The 17,526-nt window shown below is 49.2% G+C and overlaps 3 protein-coding genes across 3 annotated transcripts; 1 reads left to right on the plus strand and 2 right to left on the minus strand.

Annotated features, from left to right (window-relative positions):
• Window positions 1-7,181: 7,181 nt before the first annotated feature.
• On the minus strand, window positions 7,182-8,114 carry LOC136543056 (uncharacterized). The gene has a single exon (XM_066535623.1). The coding sequence runs from the start codon at window positions 8,112-8,114 to the stop codon at window positions 7,182-7,184; it is 933 nt and encodes a 310-aa protein (XP_066391720.1).
• Window positions 8,115-8,338: 224 nt separating this feature from the next.
• On the minus strand, window positions 8,339-8,857 carry LOC136543057 (uncharacterized). The gene has a single exon (XM_066535624.1). It carries the CDS (start codon window positions 8,855-8,857, stop codon window positions 8,339-8,341), a length of 519 nt encoding a protein of 172 aa, XP_066391721.1.
• Window positions 8,858-13,070: 4,213 nt separating this feature from the next.
• On the plus strand, window positions 13,071-14,824 carry LOC136544868 (uncharacterized). Its single transcript, XM_066536936.1, has 2 exons — window positions 13,071-14,209; window positions 14,498-14,824. Exons 1-2 carry the CDS (start codon window positions 13,177-13,179, stop codon window positions 14,551-14,553), a joined length of 1,089 nt encoding a protein of 362 aa, XP_066393033.1. The 5' UTR covers window positions 13,071-13,176; the 3' UTR covers window positions 14,554-14,824.
• Window positions 14,825-17,526: the final 2,702 nt, after the last annotated feature.

The raw sequence follows: 17,526 nt of genomic DNA on the forward strand, positions 1-17,526 counted from the left end.
TTCCAAAGGTGTGGTAAAGCTGTCTTCAGAGACAGAACATAATGAAATCACCAGTTCCTTTGGATTGTCCTTTTGACTGAAAACTGACCCTTTCTATCCTAGGTTCTACAAGATAGTTACTACATCAGAAAACTATGCAGTTGTGCTATCAAAGTATATTATGTCTCTTGTCACTAAAGGTAGGTGCCACTTGGAATTGTTACACTGCAACTGCACTATGAGCAAATGCTATATACTACTACAGACCAAAGCTCCTTGCATCAAAAGCAGACTTTTTAGCACCACCACTACTACTACTGTTAGGCACTAGCAATCACTGCATTAAACCTGTAATTTTTTATTGATCTGAACCTGCAATTTCTTATTGATCTGAAGTGATGTGAGCCTGTGACGACTCGAGCCCACTTAGTAATTTGAACCCTCTCACTAGGCTACTGTATATGTCTGATAAGCACTGTCAGTCTGCTATCATGTCCGTTTTTGTAATTATTAGCCTTGTCGATTATCAAATAGCCAAATTAGTAATGGTTTTTTTTCCAGTGGTGATGTAACTGAAGTTTGGTGCACCATGTGTCAGCTGTTAGTTTCATTTCTCTGATTCATGCATCTTAGATTGCTTACCAGTTACCACCACCAAATTTTACTACTAAATAATGGAACTGTCTTAACATATTTACAGTGAACTTACACATACTGCATTATCAGCTTGTGTACTTTTAGTTATGTCCAATGTTACTGATAATGATTTGGTGGATCATCAGTAAAAATAAAGGGATTGCACTATTTTTTTCAGGCTATTGAATTAGAGGCTGAAGCTTACCCATTACAAGATGAGCTGACAGCAAAAATTATTTCCATTAACGTGGAACAAGTCCGACGCTGACAATTTGGAAAGCTGGTTGCATTGACAAGGAGAGTCCAGAAGGTAAAAGTATGGTCATAATGATGCTTTTGCTTGCTGTGATCCTTTTAAAACTTTTTTTTTGAATATTCCAATCTATATTTTCACTTAAGGTCAGAGATGAGATAGAGCAGCTGATGGATGACGATGGTGATATGGCTGAAATATATCTCATTGAGAAGATTGAATGCTTGTTTTTGTTTTTGATAGTAGCATGATAAGTTAGCATGGTTATGTTAGGTGCACGACTTAACAAGTTTAATGTTGGCACATACAGATGCTTTAGGCAAACTCTAGTTGGCTTGAATATCAGATGTCTGTCGGTGGGTGCTTGCCTTCAACTAGAAATACCTTTCATGTTGCTGTAATCATAAGGATTTTCAGATTTCTGTGTGGGAAAAATATTTCCTTTGAACCACTGGATGGAGTGCAGTTGTCATGTGTGTGGTCCTTGATTTATGATGAATCTGCATCTGAATGTGATGCAGGCCAGCCCCGCAGGCACCTTTTAAGCACTTGATGAAGTGCATTTGTCAACAAGAAGCTTGTCTCAGGGGACGCCAGATGCATATCTTTAGAGTACCCAGAGAAATGATAAGTTACAGAATGACTGAAACTTGTGGGATCATATCTTTAGTGTACCCAGCGAAATAACAAGTTCGTCAATTTGGGTCAGCTAGAGCACTTGTCTCGGGAGTTGAAGCAAAAAGTAATGATGTAGAAGACTATATGGCATTTGCTGATTTAGTACTTCATTTAGACTAGTTTTACTATGAAGCCTAGCTGCTGTTATTTCCCTGTTAGTAGTATTGCATGCTTGTATGAGGGACACATTCCATACTTCCAGTTAGACATGTATCACATGGATGTTTGTATGAGGGACACATTTTATGTTCAGTTTTTTCAGAAAGAAACATGAGACGATTAGTTTCTTCTTTAATTGTGCATGTTTGGTTAATGTCTCAGTGATTGTTTCCTTAATAATATAAGTAAATTCATAGAAAATGCTATCTGCTTGATCTGTTAGAGGTGACATCCAAATTGTTTCATGTCCACAGGTCCATCAGATTTGGGAAGCTTTAGGGTATCCAAACTAGCATGTTATTTTATCAGACAACTGCTGGAGAAAAAAAATTATCAGACAACTAAACACAATGTAAGTTTGAACTCTTTACTCACTAGTAGTTTCACACATGAATTGATGAAGGAAATGTTTGACTAAGTATTTGCGCCTGAACACACATGAATTTAGTTCAGCACATCGTTTAGGTCTGAACACACATCGTTCTAGCCATCTGGAGAAACTAAAGTTCAAATATAGCTTACTAAATAGACAACACATAGTAGTTCTAAAAAGGCCTAAAAGGGCTGGTCTGCTGTTTCCCTGGATGCTTGGCCCTTTGAACTCGTTTAACGATAGATTCACTACTAAATTCATCTACGACAGTAGGAGGAGTATTGACAACTAATTCCGTTGGCGGTCGTCCTCTTTTCCTATTTTGAGCTCCTGCCTGTTCCTTTCGTTCCTTTCCCTCCTTTAGTTCCTTTTCCTCCTTTTGTTCCTTTCCCTCCCTTCGTGCTGGCCTCAGGGTTTGGAGTTTTAGTCTCAATTATTTGACATCGCTTGCATTTTCATCCTGTTCATGCTTGCGTTGTTCGTCCGGATTGTTCGCATAGTACTGTTCCTCCTAAGAATCATCAAGAAAAATGTTAGACCTAGCATATTTTATATAGTCTGGTATAAGTTGTTCCAATTGGATCATTTTTAATATGAATTAAAAGTTCAGACAGTGATGGACCGGACTTTTCCTCTGCGTGTAACCCTCTTCTTCCTCATCCTCAAGAGACGGGATCTGCTTCTTGCGACACTCTTCTTGGTCGTCTTCTTCTTATTCGGCCCTCTCTCGTCGTCCGCATCCGCGCAACAACCGACATTCCTCTTGTACCGACTCGTGCCATAGTGTGGATAGCTCTGCAAGTTCTCATACTTGCCCCGATATAGGATACAGTGGTTAGGACAGCCATGGAACTTTTTAAGCTTCATTGCCACTGGCCGGATAAGCTTCTTCGCTCAATTGGTATTGGCGAGCACCTTGTTACCCCCTGGGTATGTGTCAAGAAGGATACGCAATAGGTCGTTGAAGCTAGTGTCGGACCAGCCATGGCGAGCCTTCAACATCAACATCAGCATCTGGAGGTTAAAATGCAGCGCCGTCCAGTGCTTCGGACAATCCTTATGGAGGGGATCAATTGCCTCCTGCTTCATCTCTCTGAAATTCTTCAGCCACCTCGGGCTCCCAAACAGAACGTCGTCATGGTCAAGACGGTTAGCGATTGACTCAAAAAGGTCCGTAGTCTCGGGATCCCTCACTGGCTCACTGCCATCACCATCATCATCGTCAGTCGTGTCTTGGAGTAGATCATCCATCGTGATATAATCATGATCTGCATTGTCATCGCCAGTAGCAGCATTGTCGTGCCCGCCGGCCGCTACTGATGAGGTTTGTTGTTCAGCATTCACCGCCGCCACCATCGCTGTTGACGAGTTCCCTCTTCCAGATGCACCGGCACTCGGATCCTCTGCTTCCCCTTGAAACTTCCAAATTGTGTAATCCTTGATGAAACTGCACCAGATCAAGTGAGATTTCACCGTGTCGTCTCCGTGGGCAAGAAGGTTCTTGCAGCTCTTACACAGACAGATGGTGAGTTCCTGCTTTAGACTCAGACGATGCCTTTTGGCAGCGGCAATAAACTTTATCACATGTTCTAGGAAAGCTGGATCTAGCCTCGATGTCTTGTACATCCATTCTCTGTCCATGACCGCGAACACCTTGCACACACAACAAACAACGAAAATGGCACATATAAGCACAGCAGTACGGAAAAAGACAACCGAGTAGCTCTAGATCTGATGATTTCTCTCTCCTCCAAATAGATCTAGATCTAGATCTTGAGAAAAAGCACCCAAATCATGTAAAAGAGAGAGGATTGAGGGTTTAAGAGCAAGAATCAACCTCTTGCGATGCCCCCTTCAACAAATCCAAGGGCAAAACCTCTCCCCCTAGAAATGGCCACTTTTTAGGGTTTTGAGGTCAAAACCCAAAAAATGGAGGAGCCGTGGGGAAGAAGGGTGGGTGCGGCTGTATTTATAGCCCAGACTTAACCGAGGTGGGCACTATATGGAAACCGCCTCGGCTAATCGCCTATTAACCGAGGCGGTTGCTTTAGAACAAACGACGTGGTTAATCGATTAACCGAGGCGGTTGCCCTATAGTGCTCGCCTCGATTAATACTGATTAACGGAGGCGGTTGGCTTAGGGCAACTGTCTCGGTTAAACGATTAACCGAGGCAGTTACGTTAGGGCGACCGCCTTGGTTAATAATCATTAACCGAGGTGGTTTCTCTACAGTGCCCGCCTCAGTTAAGGATTAACCGAGGCGGTTGCTGGCCTTCCTTAACCGAGGCGGTTGCTGGCCTGGCTGCCCTGCCTCGAATAACCGAGGCGGACAACCAGGCCAACCGTCTCGGAGCCCATTTGGTAAACGTTGTGTAAAAGATTTTGTGTAGTAGTGTGTTTAAAGGTGGTAGACAAGATTCGTCGTAATTTCCTTTGGAGAGGCAGGAAGGAGACAAATGGTGGACACTGTTTGATTGCATGGCCCAAGGTTTGTCGTCCGAAGGAATTAGGAGGTTTGGGTATCTTGGACCTACAGAAATTTGGTTGGGCTCTCAGGGTTAGATGGCTGTGGCTGAGTAAAACTGAACCTGATAAGCCATGGGCAACCTTCCCTGTCACAATTCATGGGAATGCCCAAGCTCTTTTTGTCTTGGCTGTGACCACAGAGGTTGGCAATGGGGCAGACACTAAGTTCTGGACTGATAAATGGTTGAATAGGTCTTCTATTGAGGTACTGGCCCCTCGTCCATTTGCATGTGTTCCAAAAAGGCGGGCAAGAAGGCGCACTGTTAGGGAAGCGCTAATGGATAATAGTTGGGTGCAGGATATTCGAGGCCACCATTCTAGATATTTGGGACTTGGTCCAGGAAGTAGTACTTCAACCTGAGGTTAATGATGTTAACAAATGGAAATTTGAGACTTCGTCAGGAGAATTCTCTACCAAATCGGCATGTGAGGCGTTCTTCCTTGGAGCAATCCTTTTTGAGCCAAGCAAATTGATTTGGAGTAATTGGGCTCCTAGGAATTGTAAATTTTTCCTCTGGTTAGTAGCACATAACCGTTGTTGGACGGCTGATAGACTTGCTCGACGTGGTCTGCCCCACCCTGAACATTGCCCATTTTGCGACCAGGAGGATGAAACAATTCAGCACCTCCTGTGTTCATGTGTCTTCTCACTGCAATTTTGGCACCAGCTGCTCCGTCGTTCTGGATTACCAGAAGTTGCACCTCAACCAAGTTCGGCAAGGTTCTTTGATTGGTGGCAACAAGCTGGCAGCACTTTCAACAAGGACGTTGGGTAAGGCTTTAACTCGCTGGTCATGCTGGGGGCTTGGATCCTTTGGAAGGAAAGGAACAACATTGTGTTTAATGGTGTCTCGCCCAGGCTGGATGCTGGCAGGCGCCAAGGGTCTCAGAGGTCTGGTGGCTGCTGCTAGTCGTGCTGGTTAGCGGCTCCTATAGTTGAGGTTTTGGTCATTTCTTAATATAAACAGGCGTGTTTGCAACAAAAATGTCCTGAGGTGTGTGTGGTGTGAGTTTTGTATTGGCTATTTTGAGCCTTCCTTTTTTCTCTATCTTAATGCAATGATAAGCAGCTCTCATGCGTATGTCAGAAAAAACAGCTCTGCTTACACAGAACCATACAAGTTCGTTCCTCTTTGTTTGTTTCACTTTCCTGAAAGATTCATCAGTCAGCAGTATGGTTCTGCACTTTGAGTTCCTGTCTGGAATGAAGCTAGACTGCAGCATGTGCTGATGGTGAATCATGGGTTCGTCTTGCTTGTCGTGAAGGATGAACAGTGTTCAGGCCAGGCTTCCATTCTAACTGAAGCCATATTCTATGCTTGATGTCAGGGGCTTTGGTCCTCCCTGGCTCCCTACTCGGGAACAAAGCGTGCTCTGTGATGCTGAACTTGGCTGTGTTGGCATCATTATAAAGTGCCTGGTCCAGTTCAGTTTGAGCATGCCAGATTGCCAGTATGCTGTAGCTGTATGCGTGTGTGGTGAATAAATTGAAGAGCTCCTGAAAACATAAAAATGGCTGTTTGGTTCAGTTTCTGTACAAAAGTTTTTTACCCTGCTGCCCTCTACTACCTCACTTCTTCAGGTCATATCCAACTATATATATTTTTTACCCTGTGGTCAGCAGCTCGACGTTTGTGTGCTCCGTGGAAGGCAGGCATGCAAGTATACTATTTTTCACTGACTATATATTTCTGTGATTCAGCCATGGACTTCATAAGACCAAGCATACATGCGAATCTTTGTTTTTAGTTTGAAAGAGAAGTTTCAATCTGCCAGTACCATCTCAGTTGAAAACACTTTCCTTCCTTGTGCTTTATTCTTTGGTATATGCAGAGCATGACTATTATAAAGATCATATGTTCTGAAAACATGGATTTAGGACTATTTTACATTGATATTTCAGAAAAATCAGCATTCCTCGATCTCTTAGGTTTGTTACTTGCTCACATATCAGGAGTGTACTTTCATTAAGTTTCAGTTCTTCTATTCTATTGCAATTTACAGATGACGTATACCAAAAAAAAGGAAAAAAGAATGTGCTACCTCCAATATGGTACCGTTACATTTTGCTGCACAAAAGTATCGAACGGCAATGGTGATCACTTCCTTTCTCCTATTGCTTTGTTTAATTCAAACTTTCGGAGCTGCACAAAAGTTCAGCTTGAGTAACTGTAAGCTGGTGTGCTCTGTCTTTAGCTCTGTATAACTGTGTGTATCCGTGTGTGGTGAATATTTGAAGAGTTTCTGGATAAGTAACTAAAACTGGATCTCTTGTTCAGTTTCTGCATGCACAGATGTAACTAGTTGGCGTCCATTCAGAGCATAAACCATTTGCCGAAACGCAGCACCTTGGAGAGCAGCATTAACAGTCTTTTTTTTTCGAAAGCGTGCATTAGCACGTGCTTCATTAAGTGAAAGTGGGAAGGTTTACAAGCTCCAAGGATAGCCACGGCGAGGAGCCGTACACATCTTGGAGGAACACATAACACAAATCACCAACTAGTGGTGGGGAATTAATGTTGCACTAACTAAGTAACCGATGGCGCGACAAGGTGGAGGTGGGGCACAGCAAGGTATTAAGCTGCCGAAGCTGTGAGCAACGCTAGGCATCCGTAGCCCGCACCGATCCAGGCGTTTGCCTCGTCCAGGATGCAGCAGAGCAGCTCGGGCGGCATCAAGGACCTGTGGTCGAAGGTGCGGCGGTTCCTTTCCTTCCATAGACACCAGGACACAGGCAGCACAAGCGAGTCGAAACTTCGGCGGAGGGCCTGCGGCAGTGTAGCCCGACCCAGCAGCCACCAGTCGAGCAGGGAAGAATCTTGCTGAGGTGCTGTGGCGAGGGAGCCCAAGGAATGCAGCAAACAAGACCATACCTCGCGGGCGTAGACACAAGAGCAAATGAGGTGGTCTGTTGTTTCGTCAAGCTGATCGCACAAGGCGCATGCCACGTCCAACTGGAGTCCACGCCGTTTCCTCCGCTCCGCTGTCCACAGCCGACCATGCAAGGCTATCCAAAAGAAGAACTTCACCTTTGGTGGAACCGCCGCATGCCAAAAGTTCCTTGGCCCCCGCCATGCCCGTCCAGCCCACAAAGCAAGCCCTGTACGCTGAACGTACGGAGTACTGACCATCAGCTGACCAGCGCCAGATGAAGCGATCAGATTCCAAAGGCCGTAGCTGAACGTCTTGAGCCTCGCCCATAGCTGAACATACTCGTAAAGAACTAGGGCAGTATGGGCACCGGTGATGTCACACACCCAACGGCGATCAGTGAGGGCGTCCTTAACTGAACGCCCGAGTCTCCTCCGTCCGACTGCCTTGAAGAGGTTGGGGGCGAAAGTGGGAATGGCTGCAGTAGGCAGCCACGCGTCAGTCCAGAACTGTGTGGAGGCGCCGTTGCCAATCTCGACAGTGATCGATGAGCTGAACATGGAGGATATCTTTCTTTCCGGAGTAGACGGCAGCGCGTCCAAGAGGAGCCGGTCTTGGTCCGGCGTAGCCATTCCCATCGTAAACGTAGCCCATACCCGAGGATTCTAAGGTCAGGGATCCCCAGGCCTCCATTGCCTTTGGGTGCGCACACTATCGGCCAGGCGATCTTGCAGCGTCCACCAGAGACCGACTCGGAGCTAGCCCAGAGGAAAGCGCGACGTCGTCGGTCAATCTCGCCAATGGCCCACGTCGATAGGCAGCAGCAGATGGAGATGTGCACTGGAATGGCGGATAGGGTCGTCTAGTTCAGGGTCGCGTGCCCTGCGTCAGTTAGGAGACCGGCCTTCCAAGTTGGTATGCGGGCTGCTACCGCGTCGACGAGCCGCTGCTCCTCGCAACGGTTAATCCTGGAGAGCGACAGCGACGCGCCCAGATATCCGGTGGGGAAGTCCAGGATCTTGCAAGGGAACACCTGACGCACCGCGTCAATCTGTGACTGGGAGCATCGGATCGGTGTGATGAAGCACTTGTCGACGTTGGTGACGAGTCCGGATGCTCCCGCGAAGAGGTCCAGGATGCGCCGCATGTTGGTGAAGTCATTCACATTTGGGGAGAGGAAGATGACGAGGTCGTCGGCATAAACAAACGCGTGTTGCTTGATCCTGTCCAGCAACGGAGTGAATATTGCTCGCCGATCCACCTCGTGAATGTGCGCGTTCCGCACCTCCATGACGATCACAAAAAGCAGGCCGCGGGGGTGGCAGATGCGGTTGCCAGGACGTCCATTGACCAGCACCGTGGTGCTAGCGGTGCGCAACATGGAGGAGATCCAATCCAGCCAACGGAGTGGGAAACTGGCGTGTCGATGTTTCGAGTTGCCACCGACTAGTAAATTTCTAATATTGCGTGTCTGGCTCGGATGGTGTGCCTAGAGGACACGAGGTTTATACTGGTTCGGGCAGAATATCCCTACGTCCAGTTCGTTGCTGCTGCTCGTGTTACTAGCACTGAAAGTTTGTAGTAGGGGTTACAAACGGGCGAGAGAGGGACAGGTCCCAAGTCTCTGATGGAAAGAATGAATGGGTGCCGAGAGCTCGGTCGCTGCTCAGTTGTGTGTTCGAGGTTCGATTGGTTTGTTCGGATCTTGCTTGAACTGATTGATGGTCCGATGAGTCGATGCCCCTTATGAGACGCCCTGCTTTTCCTTTTATAGGCCAAGAGAAAACGCATGTTACAGTGGAGGAAGAGAGGAGAATGAGAGGGAGCCGAAGTCCTTTAGGAGCGACGAGTCCTTCTTCTCCTTCATGCGGGTCCCGCTGACCCTGTAGACGTCAACAGGGACAGCTTCACGTCGCGGCCATGTCCGTCACTGGCGCCATGCGCAGGCGTCGTCTACTGGTCATGGCGCTCCACTCCGTCCTGGCGGACATCGTGGTAAACTGACACGCCTGTCAGTGTTCGTACGGGGGTTAGGCAGAACAGCACCGGTACGCCCGACGCTGTTCCTGATGTGAATCCCCAGGTATGGCCCGTCACAGCCACTGGTTATATCGGTGCGTTCCGGTCATTTCCCTGGTGTCAGAGCTTTGACCCAGGCCCATACGCTTGGACCTGGAGTGGTTGGCGGCGACATGGGTCTCCGTCGGGGGAGACGGAGCCCCCGACCTCGGGGTCGGGCGAGGCGGAGTCCCCCTAGAGGCCGGGCGAGGCGGAGCGCAAACCCGAGGGTCGGGCGAGGCGGAGCCCAAACCCAAGGGTCGGGCGAGGCGGAACCCTCTCCCAGAGGTTGGGCGAGGCGGAGCCAGCCCTCAGAGGTCGGGCGAGGCGGAGCCCGCGGCCTCGGTGTCGGGTGAGGCGGAGCCAGCCCTCAGAGGATGAGCTAGACGGAGCCCGCCCTCAGAGATCGGGTGAGGTGGAGCCAGCCCTCAGAGGTCGGACGAGGTGGAGCCCGTGGCGTCGTTGTCCGACGAGGCGGAGCCCGCCCTCAGAGGTCGGGCGAGAGGTAGCCCGCCCTCAGAGGTCGGGCGAGGTGGAGCCAGCCCTAAGAGGTCGGGTAAGGCGGAGCCCGCGGCCTCGGTGTCGGACGAGCCGGAGCTAGCCCTTAGAGGTCGGACGAGACGAAGCCCGCGCCTCGGTGTCGGGCGAGGTGGAGCCAGCCCTCAGAGGTCGGGCGAGACGGAGCCCGCGGTCTCGGTGTCGCGCGAGGCGGAGCCCGCCCCTAGGGGTCGGGTGAGGCGGAGTCCGCCTTCAGAGGACGGGCGAGGCGGAGCTTGCGCACCTGGGGTCGGTTGGAGCTGTAGTCGCGCTCTTGACTGCTCGGATGAATCAATGTTGATGGTTATTAGCTACTTTTCTTTGGATACCCTAGTATTGGTTCCCGACACGACGTGCTCTAGAACCTCAAGCAGGAACGGCCAGGCCACAAAGTCGAAGGCCTTGGCGAGGTCCATTTTGAGCATCACCGCTGGCAACGGCGGGCGTGCAGCCATCTGCACGTAAGCCGCACCGTCTTGAAATTCTCGTGTATCTGCCGACCTCGGATGAGTGCCAATTGGTTGAGCCTGACCAACTCATGCATTCTTGGTGCTAGACGCAAGGCCAGGCACTTGGAGAAAAGCTTCCCCATCGAGTGAATCAAGCTGATGGGTCTGTAGTCCTTTAACCCCGCGTTTGCATCTTATGCAGCAGCACCATGACAGCTTTTTTTTTTCTCGAACGTGCCTCGGGCACGGTTTTTATTAAACAGAAGAAGAGAGTTTACACGAAATTACAAATAAACGCCATGGTAATCCACCGATTACCAAAGCACACGGGCAAAGAGTGAAATTGATTTACATAGTACTATGCTTGCGACGTGAATGACCCCTGAATACTACATAGCACCATGACAGCTTCGTTAAGGTAGTGAAAGCTTCTAAAGTCCATGTCCCATAGCGCCTGGAAGGTGCGAACGACATCGCGGCCAACGATCCCCCAGGCTGCCCTGTAGAAGGAGCCGTTCAGCCCATCGGGGCCAGGGGCGCGGTTAGACAGTGTTTCCTTGACTGCCGTGGCAATCTCAGCCGCGGAGAACGGAGCGGTTTGCTCAGCAAGGTCCAGCTGGGGAAGCCCAAGTTGGGGTAGGTCAATGCGATGCGCCCGGTTGAAGGCAGTCCCTAGCAGATCATTATAGTATGAAAAGACGATGTTCTCCTTTGCTTCCTCTTCAGAGAACGTTTGCCCGTTATGGTTGATGGCGAAGAGGTAGTTCTTGCGACGACGATGGCAGGCCTGTAGGTGGAAGTGCCGCATGCATGCGTCGCCCTCGCTGAGCTGCTTGGTTCTGGCGCGTTGTCGCGCCATGGTCCGGCCCAGGGAGGCCAGGCCGAGGACGGCATGTTTCAGCTCCTTCCGTAGATCCATCTCCTCGGCAGAGAGTTGCCTAGTCTCCTATGCCGTGTCTAGCTCGTAGATCACCGCCCTCGCCGCCGCCAGCTGCAGGCGGATGTTGCCGATCTTTGTTGCGCGCCAGCTTCCTAACGCCTTAGCGACAGCACGTATTTTTTGGTCTAAGACCCTGCACGGATCAGATGCCGCGATGTGGCCATCCCAGGCGATGCGGACCACATCCTGGAAGCCATCGATCTTCGTCCAACAATCGTCGAACCGAAATCGAGGGCGTACCCAGGACTCGGAGTTGAGCACGAGCAGGAGAGGCGCGTGGTCTGAAGAATCACTGGAGAGGCAGCGTAGGTGGTGGCAAGAATATTGCTCGAGCCAATCCACTGTAGCAAATACGCGGTCCAGGCGAGCCAATGCTGCGGCCACTGCCGGATGCGCTCCTGGAGGAGGTGCTCCGCCGCACAAGCCCGCGGAGCTCGTCCACGCCGCGCTCGTCTCTAGGCACTGGTGCCGGATGAGCTTCTACACTTGTGGGGTTCTGCCTATCTGTAGTCATGTTTATCCATAGCTCTCATTTGTCTGTTTATGACATTGTCTGTGCTAAGCTTATGGACAATTATCTTAATGAGTTTGTGCAAGTGTTGCTGTTAACTGATGTTGTATAATTTACTATTGTTGAGGAATAATTGTTCATTGAGGAAAAATTTGATTACTCAATCAGCTGATGATATTCTCATCAAAATTTGTAAATTGTTGCAGCATTGAAGGCAGCCTGTTCAGGTGAGGAACCAGGTGCAGGTGGCTAAGTGCATGACAAACCTAAGGTGCTCATGTCGGAGCTTCTCTGGAAAGGGAAGACTGGGTAGTAGTAATGGTAAATACTAGTATGAGATCTATGGTAGGACCGCACCGTTTGCATCAGTCAGACCTTAATTAGTTGGATTTCAAGGTTTTTGTTTTTTAAGTAGGAGTTTTTTAAGGGCCCCAGGTCATATAGAGCTTCAATATAAACCTGTCATGTGTTGTCCCCTGGACTGTCCTACTTGAATCTGTGATGTGCTGTAGTATTCCTGTTTTGTGATGAAATCTGGAAACGTGTGTGCGCATTCTGTTCCTTTTAAACACATCTAGGACCAAGAGAATGACCGTTACTAAACGAAAGCATTGCAATTTCATATGCTGAATGTCATCCGTACATAAATTTCTGCTGGCTCAACATCTTATTTGGATGTAACCAGAAATTACTAGCTTATTGCTGGGATGGTGCATCAAGCTAGGCATTTTTATTTGACGGCTTCCTCCACGCTGGAGGCTGACATCTCTGTACCTGCAGCCTGGCTGGTAAGATCCGGATGCAAAAATCCTTCAGTCTTTGCTTGTGTTCGTTCACTTGCCTGAAGGCGTCGTTCATCGGTTTGGTTCGTTCGTAGTCTTGCTCGTCAGAGTGCGGGTCACAAAGCATGGACGAACAATGTTCAGGCTTCCGTTTTGACTTGCTGATCTTTGGTTCAGTTTCTGTACACACGAATCTTATTTGGAGAAGAGGAGTTATTACACGAGGAGCAGAGGGCCGATCTCTATCCTATTTGTTGATGGGCCTACAACGCCAGAGGGAGCCCATCTACATTCAGAGGTGGGGCCCATCTGGAAGAGTCCAAGTCCAAAGCTCCGTCCTCACAATCCAGCGGCAGCCCCTAGCTCCTTCGCCCCCGCCGGCGCCGCCGGGTTCGCATCGCAGTCCGACCGAGCAAAAGCACCATGCCGCCGCCGCTGCCGGATGAGCTCGTGGAGGAGGTGCTCCTCCGCTTCCCGCCAGAGAACCCCGCGGGGCTCGTCCGCGCCGCGCTCGTCTGCAGGCGCTGGCGCCGCCTCGTATCCGACCCCGGCTTCCGCCGCCGCTTCCGCAAGTTCCACCGCAGGCCCCCGATGCTGGGGATGCTCTGCAACGCCTACGACTACCTCAAAAAGTTCCACTTTGCCCGATTCATTCCCATGACCGGCTCCTGCTCCCGGCGCACCGACTTCGAGGGCTTGCGCGTGCTGGATGCCCGCCACGGCCGTGTTCTCGTCAGGAGAGGCAGAGGCAGCGTCCTTGCCGTCTGGAACTCCATCACGAATGAGGTGCGGGAGCTTCCCTTTCCGCAGGAGTCAAACCACTGGACCGCTGCAGTCTTCTGCTCCGCTGCTGCCAGCGCCTGCGACCACCTTGATTGCCACCATCTACCCTACCTTGTTGTTTTCGTGTGCTCCAAATATGACCGCGAAACTTTTGTCTACACCTACTCATCCGATGCTGCTGCCTGGAGTGAACCAGTCTGCACTCAGCAACGTTACCTCGTCAAATCCTGGATGGGCAGTGCGTTTGTGGGGAACGCTCTCTACTTTGGAAATCTGATCAGAGGCACAGCTCTCAAGTACAATTGGGAATTGCGTCGGACGTCGTCGATTCGACTACCATCTCTATCGCCTGATTCTCTGCTTACAACCACGGAGGATGGTGGACTGGGACTCGTCACTAGACATGTCTCCAAACTGTACGTGTGGTCAAGGAAGGATACTCATGAAGTAGCTATATGGGAAAGAAGAGTCATTGAGCTTAACACGGTGTTCCCTGTTAATGTCATCGTCAAAACACTTTATCTGGTTGGCTCTGCGGATGGTATTGGTATCATTTTCATGAGGACGGGCGATGAGGTATATGCAATTGATCTAAAGACCTGTAAGGCGAAGAAGGTAATCGAGGGCAGAAGCACCCACTCTGTTGTTGCGTACATGAGCTTCTGCACTCCAGGTACATGTTGCTTATTTTTAGCTTATACAATGTTCAGAACGAGAAATAATTTAGTTGCTAAAATGACGATAGGCTTCTGCATAACTTATTTTTGGAACTGCAATATCACAATCTTGTACTACCGAATTGGGTTGATCCTACCTAAATCTTTTGTTGTGGGCAATCGTTGAAACTGATTAGATATAATAAATTATTGATGTTTGCTTGGTGGGAAATAAGTGTTATCTAGGGCAAGCTTAATTCCTCAATAATGAGCTGGTGTAATTCTTATTTTTTTCATTGCTGCAGCATTGGGAGGCACTTGTACAAGTGAGGGACCAAGTGCGAGTTGCTCAAGTGCATGATAAACGTAAGGTGCATCAATGAGATCTATGGTTGGGCAGCAGTTTGTGCATCAATGAGATTGGTGGCCTTAATTCGTTGGCCTTTTATAGTTGTTTCAGTGAAATTTTTTAGCTTGATGATTGGCATCAATGTATCAGTCTTATATGCAAGCTGTGAACTCCTACATTATCCTACTTGCTCTGTGGCTATATATATACTCCAGTATTCCTGCTTGTGATAAAATTCTGAAATGTGCTTATTGAATAATGCAAATTATGAAATCAAAGCATTGCAATTTCAAATGTTGGATGCCTGCACATCATTCTGAAAAATGAATCCGAGGTTCAGTTCCAGTGAATGGAACATGTGCCCAAGTAGCAGCAGGTGTTGATGGTGAATCATGCTTTGTCGTTGCTTGGCGAATGCAATCCTGAAGCATGCATGAGCAGTGTTCAGGGTTTTCAGTTCTGTGCGTGCCTTGCAGTGCCGCTCTGCTCTCCTCTTGGGAATGAAGTTGGTTCTGCTAAAAAAATGGTTCTGAGGTTCAGTTCAAGTGAGCAAGCATCCGGGAGGGAGTGTCCTTCAGTTCAGATTCAGTTTACAAGAGGTCAATATCCAACGCTCTTCCTCCCCTCCGTCCGACCGTCTTCGTCACTGTCTGTGCGAGCGGCAAAACCCTAAACTCCGCCGCCCGCCGGTGCCGCTAGACTCGGAGCCCGGCCGAGAAAAAGCGCCATGCCGCGGCCGCTGCCGGATGAGAGGGGCTCCTCCGCCTGCCGCCTCACGAGCCCGCGAACCTCGTCCGCGCCGCGCTCGTTTGCAGGCGCTGGCGCTGCCTCGTCACCGACCCCGGCTTCCGTCGCCACTTCCGCGAGTTCTACCGCAGCCCCCCGATGCTGGGGATGCTTTGCAACCGCGCCGACGTCGACGTGGCCCGCTTCGTGCCGACGCCCGCCTCCTGCTCCCCGTAGGCCGACCGCGGGCACTGGCGCGCGCTGGACGCACGCCACGGCCGTGTCCTCCTCCACGGGAAGGGCAACGTCCTCGTGGTCTGAGGCCCCATCACGGACGAGGAGCGGATGCTGCCCTTTCTGCTGCAGTATTCTGCCTTGTCGAGCTGGACCGCGGCAGTTCTCTGCGCTGCCGCTGGCGCCGGCGCCTGCGCCTGCGACCACCTTGATTGCCACTGCCGACCCTTTGTGTGGTTTTGGTGGGTTCTGTCTTCCATGGCCCTGATGCAGGGCACACCTTCATCTGCACCTACGCATCCAAAAGTGCTACCTGGACTGAGCCAATCTACACTGAGCAACCTGGATACCTCGTCGTTTCCATGGGAAGTGCACTCGTGGGGAAGGCGCTCTACTTTGGCGTTGTTCGCTTGTCTTATGAGCCATATTTTTTCAGCGAATGAACAGTATTTTTCTCTCACAACAAATCAGCCAACAGAATTTTTGGAAAGCAGAGTTCTCAAGTACAATTTGGAATTGCATGAAATATCATGGATTATGCTACCATCTTCATTACCCCGTCCCCGTGGTTGGCAGTCATCTGTGCTCATAGCAACCGAGAACGGCACGGTGAACTGGGGCTCGCCACTAAACAGGCGTCCACATGCATTGGGGGGTGGGGGGTCGTCTTCTTCTGGATCATTTCTCTGGGTTGCTAGCAATGGGATCCATACAATCCAACCCAGGCTTGCAACTCCGGATTCGTTTCCCCTTTAGGGCCTGTTCGTTTCTCACGGAATGGATGCCTAGAATGATTCCTGCCTGGAATGGTGTGCAAATTTATGCTATTTTTGATCATCTAGAAAAGAATCCACGCGGAATGAGGGCGAAACGAACGAGCCCTTAGTTTCTTTCATGAGCGACACCGACGCAAGATGGCCAATCTATGTGCTTTCATAGCTAGGCATCATGATAATACCATCATATGTGCCCAAGGGTGGCATTTAAGGCTTGTTTGGATGCCAGGGCAAATTAGCCCACCTTGTGAAAATGGATTAAACCTGAGCGAGGTTGACCAAGATCGATGGCGATGAGGATTGAGGAGAATCGTCCCACTATACCATGCTTCATATTGTATTTTCTGTTTCTAACTCTTATATATATATATTTTATAAAGCTAATCCCTACTATAAGTCAATCTCAAGATGCAAGACATCCACACCATCTTGAGCTAACTATCCACATCATCTCCCACTAATAACAATGTCATTCCACTAATTTTTAACCTTTTAATTGCAAGCTATGCACACACATCATCTCCACTCAATTTCATTCCAATTTTTTTGGAATTCCCGCGGCAACGCACGGGGCATCTTCTAGTATTAATATATGACTGCTACCCAGATGTTTATTTGAGCTTTTCTTTCTTTGTGTGTGTGCGCGCGCGTATTTCAGGCAAGTTATAACAACGCCATCATAGACCACAAATTTTAATTCCCTGACAAACTATGTTTAATTTCGCTTGCTCTGTTGATACTATTTTTTTGGCTCCATGTGGATGACAGGAAATCAGGGCAAGGTGCTAATTTCTCTGGCCGGCCGGCCTGGAATAAATAACTTAAAATGATTGCCACTTGACTACACGCCGCCAGCTGGCACCTTCCACGAAGATTACATAAATCTCGTCCCTTCTCTTCTCTCGCGTTTATTTTTTCTATACAAGCAGCAGCCAGCAGAATCATTGAAGTAACGTGTTGATCCCCGAAATCAATCTTGTAAGTCACGTTCCTTTTCACTTTCCTTTCGCGTCTTTACTGCTGGTTACCTGATTTTTTTTTTCTCTCAACAAACCCACAGGTGAGCGTGACTTCCTAGTCATCTCCAACACAATTTTGCAGCCAGCTCTTGGTTGACACATCAGGCACACAAAAAGGTAATCAGATACTAATTAAGACATATAACCAAACATCCCATCGTGTTGTATTTGTTTCCTGTCTTGCAGTTGTTATCACTTTTTTGCTTTGTATTCTTTGCTTTAACCATTGC

This window comes from Miscanthus floridulus, chromosome 3, assembly GCF_019320115.1.
Source record: "Miscanthus floridulus cultivar M001 chromosome 3, ASM1932011v1, whole genome shotgun sequence".
NCBI lineage: Eukaryota > Viridiplantae > Streptophyta > Magnoliopsida > Poales > Poaceae > Miscanthus > Miscanthus floridulus.